This window comes from Mauremys reevesii, linkage group 10, assembly GCF_016161935.1.
Source record: "Mauremys reevesii isolate NIE-2019 linkage group 10, ASM1616193v1, whole genome shotgun sequence".
Lineage (NCBI taxonomy): Eukaryota > Metazoa > Chordata > Testudines > Geoemydidae > Mauremys > Mauremys reevesii.
In genome coordinates this window covers 56,243,794-56,261,714 of record NC_052632.1, presented here as the reverse complement: position 1 = coordinate 56,261,714, position 17,921 = coordinate 56,243,794, and the positions used below count along the sequence as shown (strand labels likewise).

At 52.6% G+C, this 17,921-nt stretch overlaps 1 protein-coding gene across 9 annotated transcripts in view; it reads right to left on the bottom strand.

The window, feature by feature from the left end:
- SEC14L5 (SEC14 like lipid binding 5) overlaps positions 1-17,921 on the bottom strand; it is a 59,396-nt gene that overhangs the window by 22,294 nt on the left and 19,181 nt on the right. For all 9 annotated transcript variants that reach the window (XR_005585345.1, XR_005585343.1, XR_005585344.1 and 6 more), the window contains 4 exons: positions 5,458-5,607; positions 5,188-5,319; positions 2,389-2,517; positions 1,163-1,382 (listed from right to left, as the gene is read on the bottom strand). Coding sequence is in view for 5 of the 9 variants with exons in the window: in XM_039490888.1 (XP_039346822.1) it covers positions 1,163-1,382; positions 2,389-2,517; positions 5,188-5,319; positions 5,458-5,607 (631 nt within the window). In the remaining 4 variants the exon portion in view is untranslated. The remainder of the gene's footprint in view (positions 1-1,162; positions 1,383-2,388; positions 2,518-5,187; positions 5,320-5,457; positions 5,608-17,921) is intronic.

The following is a 17,921-nucleotide window of genomic DNA, read 5'->3' as shown; positions in this document are numbered from 1 at the left end:
CAGTATACAAGGGTGGCCTTTGCCATGAGGATTGTCCTGTGCGGTTAGTGCAGTGCAGGGTCCCTCCAGGGCATAGAGACAAAGGACAAGAGGATCACATCTGCCAGCATGGGGCATTCCAGGCAGATGTGCAGCCGGAGGCGTTTGTGTACAGGGACCATGGTACCAAGAGTAGCGGCACAGGCCTGCAGCTGTGCTGGAGGCATGTGGAGACAGAAGGGAGATGAGAGCAGAGGGAATATTTCTGACCCTGGATACAATAGGCGACAGTATCGCACAACAGGGATCACGTGCCTAGAAAACACGCTGCTGCCCCTCAGTCCTACAGGAGAAATGAGCCTTCCTACGTGCACCCTCACCGCAGATCATAGGCACCATCTCTGTGGGTGCTCCAGGGCTGGAGCACCCACGGAAAAAATAGTGGGTGCTCAGCACCCTCCAGCTACAGCTGATCGGGGGTGCCCCCACCAAACAGCTGATCAGGGACTCGGGGAGGGGACAGAGTGAGCATTGACCATCCCTGGGGAAAACTAAGTCAGCAGCTATGCCACAGATCCAGCCAACCTGGGGAGCAGACACACAACGGAATAGATAGAGGGCAGCTGGGAGAGCCATACAAAGCTGGCAGTTCAAGAACAGAGATATGTGAAGAAAAGGAAGCCAATAATCCCCCCTGCTCTTCACACGGCTGCTAAGTAGAGTTCTCCACTTCTATAGCACCTTTCATCTCAAAGCACTTTACCATTATTAATTGTGCCTTCGAGCTTCATTAGCCAGTGGGTAAGTATTCAAACCATTTTATAGATGGGTAAACTAAGGTATAGAGAAGCTACATGACCAAGGAACAGAACCCAGGAGTCCCAGATCTGTTTCTTGCTCTAGCTGAACTAATAGAGCAGCTGTTCTCGAAGTTCCTGGAGACATACCCCAATTGCAAGGGCCACGGATCCTGAGTTAAAGCTCCCAATGTTGCAGGTGTCACTGCAATGCTACAATGACCTCTCACTTCCTTCTGCTTAGGCAGACACTTTCACACTGGGTTGGAGCCTTTTCCTACAAATCAGGCTGCAGGAGCTTCAAGAGTTAAGTGGCAGAAAAATCCCAATATGAGACCCAGAAGGTCTCCACTGCTAACCTTCACCGCTGCCTGGGGATAACATACCATCAGGGCTAGCCATCTCTGCAGCAGGGCAGGAGCTGCCTGGCTGCTCTTTGGTAGTTCCATGCATGCAGGACTCTGCTGGCACAATACCAGGGTTGTGTCCCACAGCCAGGGCCCTCTTTTCCTTCTGTCTGCTCACTGGTGGAGGCGTCCATCGGGGGATGAAGGTGATGCCCTGGGAGATCAGCTCCTTCAGGTAATGCTCGATCACCTCCTTGCCCTGGAAGTGAAGGCTTGCATTAGAGAGAGAAACCCTGTGGGAAAGGATTTCTAATGCTCCGAGAGATCAGTGTCCCAGCCATAAGCAGGAAGGGGGAGTTTCCCTAGCCCAGGGAAGAAGGAGCACATTCCTGTGTTCAATGGCCCCGTGCAGCAGCTTTAGAGCAAGGCAGAAGGGAGCAGAATGGACCGTGTGGGGAATGTTTTATTGGCATGTGAAAGGCACTCTCTAGATAAGAGAAAACATGCTGTTACTCAGGAAAACGCCTGAGGTAAGAACAGGTTTGGGTTCAGAAGAGGGGAGAAAACAGGGTCAGTCAGCCCTACATATCTCACCTGTTTGCTGCACTGCTCCCCTGCGACCCTAAACCCAGGGAAAAGGCCGTCAAATCAAACTAACATCTCCCCCAAGACAACACCATTGCACTGCCCAGATCCTGTCAGAGTGGAATCTTTAGTGGAATTAAACTAGCAGACACCCAGGGCTCGTCCTTCCTGCGTGTGTATTCAGGAAGGAGGCTTCCTATGTGGGGACACTGGTCAGGGAGTGACTCCAGGGAGCCTGGACTGCACATGGAACGTAGCCCTCACCCAGAATAATTCCCTTACAACCTCTGCATGGAGATATCCAAATGAACAGACTGTTTTGCTTGTTGGATAGTGGCTTAATCTCCGCTCTCTACCACTGAGACTCAGAGACCCAGGGCAGGGCCCAGATGCTCCTTAAAGCTGCATTCTCTCTCTGCTGAGGATGAAACTCAGGCAACAGCGAGGCGAAGGGACTTATTCAAGGCAACGGCACAGGGGAGAGTTGGTCACAGAATCTAGGTCTCCTGCTGATTCCCACTCTCTTGATTTACCCATTAGAGGACACTGCATCTCATGACCCTTCATGCTCACTGCCATGGCAACCTTGGACCTGAGCAGCCATTTTACTTCCCCACTTCTAATGGGCTGTGGACACTTGAGCTGCACTTCTTGGAGGTAGGGGGAAAGCCAGCTCTCACCCGCTTGATGTTGGCAGTGTACTGCTTCATGGCAATTTTCTCCACCGTGTTTTCAAAGCCAAAGAACGACTTGATGTCAAGAGACGCAGACTGTTCAAAGCACGTCCACTCTTCATTCTCAGGGTGAACCTAAACTCAGACAGAGACAGGCCTGAGGTCACACAGCGCAGAGTAGACCAAGGCTGCCAGCCTTCTCTCCCGGCAGTAATGGGGCTGTTTACTCTCCCAGGCTGCAGACCAGGGGGCTTCCTGCAGGATGTAGTGATCTGATTAATCAGGACTGCGACGCTCAGTCTGACAGCAGCGTTAGGACACATCTGTTAGGATGGGATTCTCCCCACCCAAGAAAATCAAGACTAAACCTGCCTCTGCTGCTTGGCTCCCCAAATGGTAATGGCAGGAGCAGAAGAGCATTACAACAGTGCCGAGAGCATTTAATCAAAGCCATAGTGCTAGACGCAGTATGTGCACGTAGCAAGAGATGGTCACTGAAGCAAACCCACAGCCAAACCAGGGCTGCTCACTCAGCTGCCCGTCCAGCAGAGCCTGCAGTGACTCAGCCTTCAGGCACGCGGCAGCAGCTTGTCCCTGAGCAGAGACTGGGTCATTTGAGCCTGGGGTCATCTATTTCCCCAAGCCAGACAGAGCTGTTGATCTGTCTATGCAACAGTACTGCCTGGCCAGGAACCCTCCTGCTGCCTCGCAGCGTAACACACTCTCCAGCCTGCTCTTGATCCTGTTCCTGCCCCAGCCTTGCCTGAGCCTGGTTCCGGGTCTTGTCCTTGAACTACTCCGACCTCACTTCAGCCCTTGAGCCTTCTGACCCTCAGACTCTGACTATCCAGCTTCAGACTTTGGCCTGCACCTGGACTCTAGCTATGGTACTGACCTGGCTTGTCCCTGGACTCTGATCTCTGTTCTAGCACTACCCTCAGCCCAGCCCTGACCCTAAAGCCAGCTTTGACCTCCACTTCAAATGCTAGGCCTGATTACCAGGAGGAAGCACCTGACAGTCATTGCCACTGCCCCAAACAGTTCACAAGCTAAATAGATAAGACAGAGTGAAGTAAGGGGGGAATTATCCTCCCTTGTTGGACAGATGGGAAACGGGTACCCAGAAATTAAATGACTCACCCTAAGTTGCCCAGGAAGCCTGTGGCAGAGCTAGGAACTAAATCCAGGTCTCTTGAGTCTCAGCCACTACCTTAACCACAGAACTTCCTTCCTCTCTAGGCAGTCTCCCTACATTCTTTTCCTCAAGGAAAACACCCACGTAGCTCTTACCTCTATCCCTTGTGAAGGAGTCTGCCTTTCCCCTTGTGTTACTGTTTTAGCCCAGTAACAGAGTACCAAAAAAAACAACAACAAAAAAACACCACCCCACGCACACAGAGACTGGTAAAGAACAGAGTCCCCATAGGGATTATAGGCAGCAGCCAGAGAAAGATTGTATTTCTCCAAGGAACACGGCTGAGGTTGAAACATGAGAAAAACCTGTTTCCTGTACACTCCCACAATTAAGAGGAAATGGGCAAAAGTAGACAGCAGGAGCATCTCAAGGATGCAAACAAGTAGTTCCTCCCTTCCAGAAAGCAGACATATCTTGGAAACCCAGCAGTTAACCTTCCATCCAGAGTGGTTCAAGACCCACAGGTAACACATTGTGGTCAGAGAGATCCTAGTAGCATGAAATTTGGCACTGATGCATGCGCACACACACAGCGTCACTGCTGGGCTCACCGAGCAGCATCTCAACACAGTCAGCAGCTGAGATAGACCCACAGTGACAGCAAAGGAAAAACCTGATCCATTATCATTTCCATGACCACCACACCACACAAATGTCCCATTGGTCATGGCCCTGGGGGCCCAGTGAAATTGGGGGGGAGAGGGTTGGGCAGGGGGTTAAGTTATTTGCTTCCCTAGAAGCAACAGCCATTGCAAGCTTCTTTGATTCCAAGAAGCTGCACTAACATACAAGTGCTGACAGGGCAGGTAAGTAACATGATCTGGACTTTTGTTTAGGAAACATGGTGAGGTATCAGATTGCTTCCAGAAATAGACGACGCTATTTTTAATGGTGATTGAACCCCTGTGGCCCAGATGTACGGATATGGTACACACACTCAACAAGTGGAACACGCTGGGTGACATCTTCTCAGGCCACAGATAAGCAGCACGAGAGCTTTATCTAAATGATCGACACAGGAGCAATCTGGAAGTCCCGGGGACAGAAAGGGCACGACAGGGAAGCCAGGAACTGTGCTCATTTGGGAGCAGCATGAGAATTCAGCTGCCGCAACTGCCTCCCCTACCCACCACCTCAACTTCCCATCACAATAAGTACTCGGGGCTCCTCCCTAAACTGCTAGAATCATGCCAAGGCCAAACCCCAGCACTGGCCAGACATCCCTCTTAACTCTAACCCTAAACCCAGAGAACTATGGGAACACGTTATACCAAATCTAGAGCCCCACCTGCCTCCTCTTGCTCTCTGATCTCACCCTAGGACCTAATGTTCCAGCCAAGGCAAGGTAACTCCCTCCCCCCAGATGAGCTAGCTGCTGAGCACTCCCACCTTTGGGAGTCCCTTCAGGTGCCCATCAAATAGGAGCCCCCAGTCCAGGTCATTGGGCTTTCAAGTCAAATTGGATTACGGCCCAGCATCCACACTCTTCGGAGCGCCCTCCCCTGGCTGTTAGCCCAAGGTGGACGGCTTCCGCCACGGTCACTCAGCTGCTCTAGCTCACCACACGGCCAAGAGGAAAAGGAAGGCTGCTTGGGAAGAGAGGCAGTTACCGAGTAGCTACAGGTCTCAAGGACGACAACACGATTGGCAAAGGTCTCGTTGTGAGCCTCAATGAGGAGCGTTCGCTCCTTCCAGTTCACGGTGTTCTTCTGTATGAAAAAGACGTACTCTACCCCAGCGATCTGAGAAGGAAGAAAGAACAAAGCCATACAGGACGTTAGGAGATGTGGGAGCAGAGCAGTCACCACGGCTCCAGCCTCTACTGCCCAAAGCAGCAGACACAAGGAAGTCTGGAGACACTGTGTGCATTAGGCTCTCACCTTCTTCAGCAGCCGCGGAGCGTCCACATTCAGCTTGCAGCTCCGTTCGACAATATGAACAGCTCCATCATCACTCTTGGATTCCTGAAGGATCTCACTGCCCAGGAAGACAGGGATCTCTGGGCACGTGGGAAAGCGCTTCTCGTAAGCCTAGGAGATGCAATGAAGAATAAGGCTAGGTGTACACTGGAAGTGCTGCAGCTGTGCCGCCCTAGCACTATAATGTAGACACTTACGACAGTGCTATCGTAAGTCCACCTCTCCAGGATGTGCTAGCTAAGTCAATGGAGTCTACACCAGCCTTAGGTCAGATAAACTACATCTCTCAGGGGAGTGATACCTAACTTTGTGGTGCAGACCAGCCCTGAGCCTCAGCCACCGGGCCATTCACAAAGACCTCTGTTGACAGGTCATAAAGCTACAAAATCCCCTTCATCTCAGAAAAGAGGAGCTAATGCAGAGGTTAAGTTATAGCGCAGTGCACAACTGCACACCAATCTTTACTAAAACAGGGCTTAGTTAATCCCTAGGAAGGTTGTGGAATCTGTCATGGGAGGTTTGAGAACAGGATGACAAACACCTGTCAGGGATAGACTAGATCAGTGGTCCCCAGACTGTGGGGCACACAGGGCCGCCCAGAGGGGGGGGCAAGAGGAGCAATTTGCCCCAGGCCCTGGGCCCAGCAGGGCCCCCCCCCGAGAGTTTTTCAGGGCCCCTGGAGCGGGGTCCTTCACTCGCTCCAGGGGCCCCGGAAAACTCTCGCGGGGCCCAGGCCCCCGGAGCTTCTTCGCTCCCAGTCTTCGCTGGTGGGGGGGTCCTTCCTCTCCGGGACAGAAGGACCCCCCCGCCGCCGAATTACCGCCGCAGCGGGACCCGCCGCCTGAGTGCAGCCGGGTCTTCGGCAGTAATTCGGCAGCGGGGGGGTCCTTCCGTTCCAGGACCCGCCGCCGAAGTGCCCCGAAGACCCGCGGTGGGGGCTGCACTTCGGCAGCGGGTCCCGCTTCGGCGGTAATTCGGCAGCAGGGGGTCCCCGCCGTGGGTCTTTGGGGCACTTTGGCGGCGGGTCCCGGAACGGAAGGACCCCCCGCTGCCAACTTACCGCCGAAGCGGGGGCCCCCCGCCGCCGAAGACACAACCCTATGGGGGGGCACAGAGGAACATTCGGGGGGGGGAAGGAGCGGGTGCAGCAGGCCCCAGCGGTGGGGAGAGAGCTCTGGCCAGTCCCACTCTGCCCCCAGTTCCACCCTTTGCTCCACACACGAGTCAGCTCTGGCCCCAGCCACAGCTCCACTCCTCCCATTGCTCTGCCCCCAGCCACAGCTCTGCCCTCATTCCCTCTCCATCTCTAGCCCCAGCTCCACCACCAAGGAAGCTATGGCTGTGCAGTAATGGAGGGGAAGGGCGCAGACAGTTTCCATTATTGGTAATGGAGGGATGGGGGAGAGCACAACAGGAACATCATGTTAGCTAGTGGGCCTCTCCAGGTTATGTTGTAATGTGAGGTATCTGGGAGCCAGGTGATTGTGAGTTGGTGAAATGGTGTTCCACTTCTGGAGACCAGAGCTACAATCCTATCAGGTCAGAAGTACGACAATTACATAAATTTCCATCTTCTCCCAACCCTCTTCCCAATTTTGGGCATGTCCCAGAAGTATTACCTGACTGAACAGCAGTCTCAAGAGGCCAGAACTGGAATAGCTGCAAGTCAGAATTGAAGAGCCTTAGCAGAGCGGTGCATGGCCCCAAGAACACAATAGCAGGGGATTAAGAATGAAGTGTTTGTGTGATACTTGAACTACATTAGCACTAGAAAAGTAGGTCTGGAAGAGACCTCAAGAGGTCATCTAGTCCACCCGCCCACTCCCCAGCTGAGGCAGGACCAAGTAAACCTTGATCATCCCTGACAAGTGTTTGTCCAACCTGTTCTTAAAAAACCTCCAATGATTGGGATTCTACAACCTCCCTTGGAAGCCTAGTCCACAGCTTAACTAACTTCTTATAGCAATGGTCCCCAAACTTTTCACATCATACCCCCCCCTTATCCCAGTCTGCATGGCCCCCCTCTGGAGCTGGGGGCAGGGCCGTGGCTTAGGGGGTGTTTGGACAGGGGTAAGCCAGAGCTCGGGGCAGGTCTGGGGGTGGGAGTGGGACTGCAGCCTGGAGCCAAGGCTGGGACCAGGAGCAGAGCCGCAGTCAGGTCACCCGTTAGTCATCTTTTCTCAAGACGAAACACTCCCAGTTTAACCTTTCCTCATAGGTCAGGTTTTCTAAACCTTTTATCATTTTGGTTGCTGTCCTCTGGACTCTCTCCAGTTTGTCCACATCCTTCTGAAAGTGCGGTACCCAGAACTAGACACACAACTCCAGCTCAGGCCTCACCAGGGCCGAGTACAGCGGAACAATTGTCTCCCCTGTGTTCCATGTGACACTCCTGCTAATACATCCCAGAATGCTATTAGCCTTTTTTCCTTGCAACTGCACCACACTGTTGACTTTCATTCAATTTGTGATCCACTGTAAACCCCAGGTCCTCTTCAGCAGTACTCCCACCTACCCACTTATTCACCATTTGTACGTATGCTTTAGGTTTTACCTTCCTAAGTGTAGCACTTGTATTTATTCAATTTCATCTTGCTCTGTAAATCTTTAATGCTAGTTCATCAGAAAGGCTCTCCCCAGCTAGGGGCAGGTGCCAGGAGCAGAGTGGAGCAGGCGTCAAGAACTAGCTGCTGTTCTTCCTTAGTCCGTCTTTATCTTAAGCCAAAAGCCTTCAGCAAAACCCAAGGGATCTACAAATTCTGTACGAGTTTGCAGGGGTTTAAACTTGCCATGTGACTGTGCAGCACAAAGGACCCCTGAATGGCAGCCGATAGCTAGAGCAGGTCCAGTTCATGTCCATCTGCCTTGAGCCTGTAGACTTGGCTGTCTGAAGCCTTATCTAAGGCAAGGCTGAACTTCTGACTTCTCTATCGAGCTATCTCAGGGGTTCTCAAACTGGGGGTTGGGACCCCTCAGGGGGTCATGAGGTTATTACATGGGGGTGGTCCCGAGCTGTCAGCCTCCACCCCAAACCCCACTTTAACACCATTATAAATGCTGTAGGTAAATATATTTTAAAATGTTTTTAATTTATAAAGTGAGGGTCACACTCAGGGGCTTGCTATGTGAAAGGGGTCACCAGTACAAAAGTTTGAGAACCACTGAGCTAGCTGCTGAAGAGTTGTAGGGCAACGTGTGACTTCAGCAAACAGAGCCACATGGGTCGGGGATGGGGCAGGTAGGGCTGTGACATCTCGGGGAGGGGGGAGGGCGGGGAGGCTCGAAGATGGGCCTGGTGATACTCAGATGGACAATATTTGTAATTTGCAGCCAGGCTTTTGAACCATGCCAGTGCCAGCCTCGGACAGCGCAGCGTGTGTCCTTGCCAGCAGTTGGGTCACTTTCTAGCTACTGTACTGGTTTCTGACACCCTGTGGCCATGCTCTTAGTCTGGTGAGGTGTGAAGTCATAATTGGGTTTTTGGTGCCTTTGCGGGAGTGTTAACAGCATGTGTAATAAATTATACAAGTCAGAAATGATGAGGGCAGGTGCCAGGTAATACTGCACCCAGGTGGCCCACGGGATAGCTTGCAGCTTTCATTGGCCCAGTGTTGAGAATCTGATGCCAAGGAACGGCTGGGCTGAACTGCCTGAAGTAACTCTTGCCTAAATGCTCCAGGAAAAAAAATGTTTTGGGGTTGTTTTTTTTCCTCCAGGGGATAAGAGGGTGAAAACAGTGATCTTGGGACAGTGAAGGTCATGAATTTGGAGGAGGGTAGGGGAAGCAGGGAATGTTAACCCCATCCTCCTCTTCTGTAAGAGAGATTGGTACGCTGACAATGGCAGGTTTCAGAGAGCAGGTAATTAGGGATGCATGCCTAACTCTCTGACCCTAGAACAAAGTGCAGCGTGGGAACCGGCTACCTGGGAGCATCCTTTGGCATTGTCTGGCAGTTGTGAATATTCCCATGAGGCTTGAAAACCTGTAGCAATCAAGCTGCTTGAACAATAAGATGCCTTTGGCCAAGGAGCCAGTTTATCCTGTAGGTGAGATTAGACCATTGGTGATTAGCCAATCACTCTGGGAAGCTTTTAATTTGCCTTAAAATGTCCTCTCCTCAAAAGAAAATGGCCTTAATAGGAGGCCTTACAGACCTGGGGAGATCTGCAGATACAGGACTTGGGGACATGACTTGATGAACATGCTAATAACAGGCAGAGGGTGAGTTAAGGATGTGAGCTCTGAAGGCCAGAATTACACTCAGGAACTCTCTCTTCCTGCTCTGGATATTTGAGCTTGCTGACCGCCTGAAATAGATGCCATTCCATTCAGAGATCTAAGAGCAGGGGAGCTGGAATGTGTCCTCAGAAGCCTGTGCTATTTTAAGGGTGGATGCTATTCCCAGCAGCAGGCCACACAAGCATGGGCAGTGGGAAGTCAGGCTTCCAGATGCTGGGGGTGTACACACTGCTTTGGTAATTGGCAGCCCCCACACAGGCTGCGTTGTGCACATAATGACGTCTGAGATGATCTCATTTATGGTTGTGTTATCTCCTTTCTGTGGTTGGTTGGCTGAAGGGACTTGCACTTCTGTATGACACAAGAGCATCTTCCAAGTCCATCATATTTGCCAAAACTGACTGTGAGCTCCTGGCAACTTAACCCAGTAGCCCACGTATAGCCGAGTTCAGCCTCCATTTGCACCAATAGCAAAGAAATCTGAAGGGATTCATGAGACTGCTGCAGGAAAGAATCCTTTCCACCTTCCTCAGTTTGTCTGCCCTAGGGACCTCTACACTGGAGTCATAAGCCCTTCGTACAGTACACGCTCCTGTTTAATTATTTTTTATTTGCAGTTGCACCCATTACCATACTAGGCATTTTCCATAAAACCTCAAGAAGGATGATCCGCTCTCCAAGGAGCTTGTAGGACAGACAGACAAGTAGAGAGAAGTTAGGAGAAGGGGAGCAACTTGAATGCATGTCAGCTTGATTTACAGTAAGCAGCACAGCAGTGGGGTATTAGGAGGTACTCAAACATGGACAAAACTGGGGGGAGGCCTTGCAGATAAGCTTGGGGTAGGGGTGGCCCATGCATAGGAGGCAAGACCTGGAGGTGACGCATGCATGTAGTAAAACTTGACATGGTTAGATGGTTGTAATGGAGCTAAATTTGGAGGGGGAGGGGGGAAAGGGGTTTTGCATTGTGTATTATTCCATTCTCTTCACTTAATGCCTTTCAGCAGAGGATCTCCAAGTGCTTCACAGAACTGAATAGGAATAGAAAAGTTTTTAAAAAATGAAAACAACTTCATAAATTTTAAACTTTTCTCTGTAGTGTTGGTAATGCAAACTGCAGCACTGGGCTAGTGCAAGACTGGGTGCTGGGGAGGAAGTGAAACTGACTAGTCTAGCTTCACTGTCCAAAGGAAGTAAAAAAAAAAAAATTGAGGAAACAACTTGCATTGCTAGGGAACGTGTACAGTAATACACAGCATTTGCCCAAATTGAGAGATTGGATCAGCCCTTCCTTTATTGCTCAGTTTTACATCTCCTGGAAGTCAGTCCTGGTGTCCTCAATCCTCACTGTCCAGGCTGGGTTACCCTACTGCCTCCTAAGAGGGAGCTGGAGCAGTAACTAAACCAGTGCTTCCAGTGAAGAGCCCAGACCAGCAGAGGGAGAGTACAGGGAACACAAGTCCCGTAGTAACAACAGAAGGAGGCAAAAGACTGCACAACATTGCCCAGTGCCAGTTTCTTTCTAGGAAAGGCCCCTGAACATGTGCTTTCTTTCAGGTACCAGGATAACAAACACCTTCCCAGCACATCTATTGGGATGAAGCATTAGTTCACTCAAAGGGACACTAGCAACTTAAGTCACTGTATAAAATCAACATGTCACTAACTATGTTACCAATACAGATTGTTGGAACTGATCTTAAGATTGTCAGTGTACTTTTCACTCCTGATGCTGTTTATTTTTGATACTCCAGGTAGCAAGGATCTCCTTCAGGGCCTATATGCTACACATATTGCTGCTCTGTCAACTCCTAAAATAATGAAAGACGACTAATCAATTTCCTTTTGTTTATAGGCCAAATTTCTAGGCAGTGTTGCTTCCAGGTTCTCATACACTAGTACATTATGCAATGCTGCAGGGGAGCAGTTCTCTGCCTAGCTGTTTCCTTGGGAAGGTCAAAGCCAATGCAACATTTTGCTTGGGCCAGAGCTTTGGTAAAAGCTAGTTTTCACAAAGTCTAAAGATCAAGTCAAATTTGGCCTAAATACTGCCTCTTTAGTAAGAAAAAGCTGGTTTATCACTATGAAAACATCTTAAAAGCAAAGGAGACACATTGCTTCTTGAATTCAGGCACAGATCTGGTACCAGGAATCCACTCTGCAACCTAGAGTAAAAACCACTACTGCTGCGCCTCCTCCTTCCCCGATGGAATAGGTTACTCCAGTAACAACAAGCTTAGAAACAGCAGCCACTGACTAATGAGTCACTGCTAACGAGTCACTCCTTCCTGTTAGAAGAAGGCACACAGCCCCTATGGAGGAACTAAGATAACGGCCCAAACACACATCCTAAATAAGCTTTATCTCCTGGTTTGAGGAAGGATTCCTCTTCTACATGTCAACCTTAAGCTCTCTGCTAATCTTCGCTACACACCAACAGCAACTCTAAAAATACAGTGGGTCATGGCACCTGCCTGGCGGGTCACGCGGAGGAGACATGGGAGAGCTGCACCACAGTGCTCTGGTTGCTCCCATGAAGCACTATTGACCACTCTGGTACCCCTTTCATCACTGCAGAGAGATACAGGGCTGTGCTGCTAAGCTTTCACTGTCAGCAGCTAGACTCACCAGTGCATTTCTCCTCCAACTGGCAACAATCACAACCCCAAAAGGGGAAAGAAGAAGGTGTTTTGACATTAAGCAGCAGTTGCCACTCCTCACCCTCCCCCCCCAAAAAAATCACTTAATGGAGTTGAAGATGCAGAACAGAAAACAGCACAGCCAAATTGAACCTGAATGGGACTTAATGTTACCAGCCATAGTATTAGAACAAGCTAACCTGCCTGCATTTGCCCTTCCAGCTCCTTGCTGCAGTAATTCTGAGTTTTTCCAAGGAACAAGGCCCTTGGAGCCATGGCTCTGCAGGCACTGAACTAGCCAAGAGCTAAGTTCCTTTCGGGTCTGTCGGTAATCCAACATGATTCAAGTGCTGAACAGAATCAAATGCGTCCAGCAATGAGCGATTTAGTCATCCTGTCCCCCTCCTTCCAGAGTGACCCACTTGGGACAAATACTCACTGAGCAAAGCATCACTCACCTCCAGCTTTCACTTCCTGCAAATCCTCCAGCCTGACCCTGCCAAGGCTCCACACCAGAATCCAGGCCACAGACTGTGGAACTGCCTCTTCCAGCTACAATCAAGTTCCAGGGCTGACTTATTACCAGATCAGGAGAAAATCCCGAAGCAACTGATCTGAACAGCTGCAGCAGCTGCCTGGGCAACTCCGACCACTGAATACACCCTATTAGCCAAGTACTAATCTCACCATAACAGTTTGCAAAAGGATCTTTCCTTATGCTGCACACAAACTCCTTACCCTTGAAAGAGGTGTCTACAATGGTTGTCAATTCAGGCCTAATCTGTTCTATGGCCTTGTCTACCTCAGAGGTTATAGCTCCAGCTTTCGCACTGTTATACCATCAACACAGCTCCACTGGTGGTAGCAACCGCGACAGAACCGGTGCAGTCAACCCATCAGTGGCCACTAGTGTTCCAAGCAGTGTAGACCTGATCCAGGCAGGGTTAGACAACTCTGTGCTTAGCACACTTGTGGCTGACTGGAGTCCTGTCTAGCACTACCATCAGCAGAGCTGCAGCAACAGTGGGAAATAGGCCAGGTGTGCATGTTAGGATTTGTGCTTCTAAGAACTACCATGTTTTTGGAACCAAATTGGGACACTCATCTGACTGGATACAACCAATGTGGCTGAGTTATGCCCACACAGCAGCTCTCCTCACAACCCAGTCACGTGTCAGCCATGGTTGTAAGTCCACACTGCCAAGTGTGTATCAGTGCACTACAGCATAAGCTGTTCTGCTATCCCAGACCAGCTCAGCATACACCCCACACAGAACGACACCAGCAGCACGTGGAGCAATATGCCCTGTGACATCCCATAGCACATAGCCAGAGGAAGGGAGTGGCCAGCCTGGTTCCATAAGCATGGTTAAGGGGTCCACCAAATAGCGTTATGAACTGGTTATAGCCCCAGACCTAGACACAGGGTTAGCTCCCACTGCTACTAAACAGAGGATTAGCCATGTTTACAGCCAGCCATACCACAACAGGTTACAAATTCAGGTCACGTTATAGTGCTGGGAGAACCTCGGGGGACTCAAAGTGAAAGTACCACATGAGAAAGACATTTCTCTCCAGTAAAGGAAATTACACCCTCTAAAAACCTCATGATCCCCCAATAGGGGGTGGTGTAAGGGAGGGGAATGCCCCCTAAGCTAGTCTGTTCCTATTCCTCCTCTCCCAGCCTCCATATCCTCCCCCCAATCCTTTCCCCTTTCGTAGGATAAAGGTCTAGAGAGAAGGTGCATGTGACTCAATATAATTCCCGGTATCTGGAGTATCCCTCTCATCTACCCCCTCTCTTCAGAATAAGGGAGTAGTGTGATGGAGTAGGGACTGTCTGTGTGGGGGGATGGGAGAGCCGGGGAGGACTTTAGGTGAGGGACAGGTATTCAGCCTGTAACCTGAGCTAGGCACGGGGGAGGGGAGGTCAACACCTTTGCCCGGGAAGCTAGACAAAGGCAGAGAGCTGAGTGGAGAGGGTTGGGTCAGTTTTGGTTTGGGGCTGGGTGGTGGGAGTTCAGGGAATCCTATGCTGGGATCCAAGCATCCTGAACCCCCAGAAGGGCTAGATTGAGAGGACCTGGCTCTGGCAACAAGCTCTGCTGTATCCTGTGTTCCTGTTGTCCAATAAACCTTCTGTTTTACTGGCTGGCTGAGAGTCACTGTGCGTCCCAGGAAGGGGATGCAGGGCCTGACTCCCCCACACTCCGTGACAACTGGTGGTAGCGGTGGGATCTACTGCACCCTGTGGACGGCGCTTCCTGTAGTAAGTGACTGGGGAGCAGTAAAACGAAGGGACGATTGTAGGGGTGATTAACCCCTGGGAGTGTGTGACCAGTGAGAAGGACTTTTGCAGTAACAGGGTCCCCCGGGGGATCACAGCGAGCAGTCCCAGGGGCGGAGGAGTCTGCAGCTCAACCCTGGCAGAGAGGTGGTGACCTCAAGGACTGGCACACTAGGGGTCCCCCTGGAAACCGTGGGGAGCGGCGAGCACCCCAGCCTGCAAGTGGCCAGCAGGAAGATGTATGCCAAGCGGCGTAAGTGGGACCTGGTGGAGCTGTGCAAGCAGAGGGGGCTGCGCAGTGGGAAGCTCACCAAGGACCAGCTGATTGCCCAGCTGGAGGAGGGAGATCGTTTGGGTGAACCGAGCCCTGTCTCTGAGGGAAGCAGCCTGGCAGATGCAGCGCAGGCACCAGTGTCTGTCCCCGCTGGGAGTGGTCAGCCGGCGGTTGAGGGCTTCCCGAGACCCCCCATTCCTATGCCTAGGGGAAGGGCGGGGAGAAGCCCAGCGGCTACCGAGGGCACCGTGACCCCCCTGGCCAGCAGGGGATCCTCCCGGCGAAGCTCACCCCCCAGCAGGGGATCGTCCCGGCGACACTCGGCATCCGTGGAGCGCAAGCGGCTGGAGTGGGAGAGAGCTAAAACTGAGAGAGCTGGAGGATCGTGAGAAACAGAGACAGCATGACCTGGAGGAGAAAGAGCGACAGAGGGAACATGACCGGGAGGAGAAAGAGCGACAGCGTCATCATGAGCTGGAACTGGCGAGGCTGGGGGGCAGCAGATCCCCGGCTGCGGTGAGTGGGGGGGCGCCCAGGACTGCGCGGAGCTTTGAAAAGTGCATCCTGGCCCAGCGTAAGGAGGGGGAGGACATGGATGACTTCCTGGATGCCTTTGAGATGGCCTGCGAGCTGCACCAGGTAGATCCTGCGGACAGGCTCCGGGTTCTCACCCCCTTACTGGACCCCAAAGCCATGGCTTTGTACCACCAGCTGGGAGAGGAGGAGAAAGGGAACTACGACCTATTCAAGCAGGCCCTGCTGCGCGAGTTTGGGCTGACTCCTGAGATGTACCGGGAGAGGTTCCGGAGTCAGTATAAAACCCCTGAGGTCTCATATCTGCAACTAGCCGTCTGCATGGAGAGATATGCCAGCAAGTGGGCAAATGGGGCCCAGACGAAAGGGGACATGGTTAAACTGCTGGTACTGGAGCAGCTGTATGAACGGTGCCCATCCGACCTGAGGCTGTGGTTGAGGGACCAAAAGCCAGAGAACCTGCGACATGCAGGGCGGCTGGCTGATGACTTTGTGAAGAGCCGGTCGGGGGGTGGCAGGGAGGAGCCCCAAAGGAACAGGCCCGCTGTGATGCAGAGAGAGAGTCATCCTGGGACCTCCCAAAGGGGGAACAGGGAGAACCCCCTCCCAAGGGGAACAGCCAGCGTCAGGGACAACCGACCAGTTCGAGGGGACCAACAGGACATGAGCTGCTATCAATGTGGCCAGAGGGGCCACATATGGGCCCAGTGCCCCAGGTTCACGGACAAACTGAGCAGACCGACCCCACACCGGGTTAACTTGGTAGAGACCCCGCCGGACGAAGGGCAGCGTTCGCAGAAAAGGGGGGCTGGCTGCGTACCACCTGCAAAGGAGGGCCCCAGGTCAGCTCCTCTGAGGGGCTGGATGCTCCAGGCTCCGAGTTTTGGGTTTACAGGGTGGGCACGGGGCTGCCCCTCCGGAGCGAGTGCCTTGTTTCCCTGGAGGTAGATGGGAGGAAGGTCACTGGGTACTGGGACACAGGCGCAGAGGTGACGCTGGCCCGGCCCGGGGTGGTGGCCCCAGATCGGATGGTGCCCAACACCTACCTGACCCTGAGGGGTGTGAGCGGGACCCCATTCAAGGTGCCCGTGGCGAGGGTACACCTGAAGTGGGGGGCCAAGGAGGGCCCCAAGGACGTGGGGGTACACCCCCATTTGCCCACAGAGGTGTTAATGGGGGGGACCTCGAGGACTGGCCAAGCAACGCCCAGGGTGCCCTGGTCGTGACCCGTAGTCAGAGTCGGCGCAGGGCACTGCGCCCTGACAACGGGGAAGGTACTCTGCCCGAGGTGCAGGACCCTAACCTGGTGGGGAGGGAACGCCCAGGGACACAGCTCAGAGAGGCTGCGGCCTCAGACCCAGCCAGCGAGAGAGAGCAGGTCCCCATCCCTGTCCCAGCTGCTGAGTTCCAGGCCGAGTTGCAGAAAGATCCCTCCTTGCGGAGGCCAAGGGACCTGGCCGACCTCAGTGCGGTACAGACCATGGAGGAGAGGTTGCAGGGAGAGGTTCCTGTGGGAGAAGGGGTTCCTGTACCGAGAATGGGCTCCCCCCGGGGAAGTGGAGTCATGGGGGGGGTCAGGAGGCAGCTGGTGGTTCCCCAGAAGTTTCACCACAAGCTACTGTACCTGGCCCATGACATCCCTCTCTCAGGGCACCAGGGAATCCGGCGCACCAGGCAGAGGCTGCTACAGAACTTTTACTGGCCTGGGGTCTTTACTACGGTCCAACAGTACTGCTGATCTTGTGACCCCTGTCAGAGGGTGGGGAAGGCCCGGGACAAGGGGAAAGCAGCTTTGAGGCCTTTGCCCATCATAGAAGAACCTTTCCAGAAGGTGGCCATGGACATAATGGGACCTCTCAGCAAGGCGACCCGGTCAGGGAAGAAATACATCCTGGTGGTGGTAGATTTCGCCACTCGCTACCCTGAGGCAGTGGCCTTGTCCTCTATCAAAGCAGACACCGTGGCAGATGCGCTGCTGACCATTTTCAGCCAAGTGGGGTTCCCCAAGGAAGTCTTAACGGACCAGGGGTCCAACTTCATGTCGACCCTGCTCCAGTCCCTGTGGGAGAAATGGGCCTCAACTGGGCCTCAGCGTATCACCCCCAGTCCAACGGGCTGGTGGAGAGGTTCAACAGGACGCTAAAGATGATGCTAAAAACATTTATGAACCAGCACCCACAGGACTGGGACAAGTACTTACCTCACCTGCTATTTGCGTACAGGGAGGTACCCCAGGAATCTACTGGGTTTTCGCCTTTCGAACTGTTATATGGAAGGCAGGTAAGGGGGCCCCTGGACCTGATGAGAGACGAATGGGAGGGGAAGGCCACTCCTGATGGTGAGTCACTGGTGGAGTATGTCCTGACCTTCCAGGAAAGACTCGCTGAGCTCATGGGCCTGGCCAGGGAGAATCTGGCCCGAGCCCAGAGGAAGCAGAAGGTCTGGTACGAC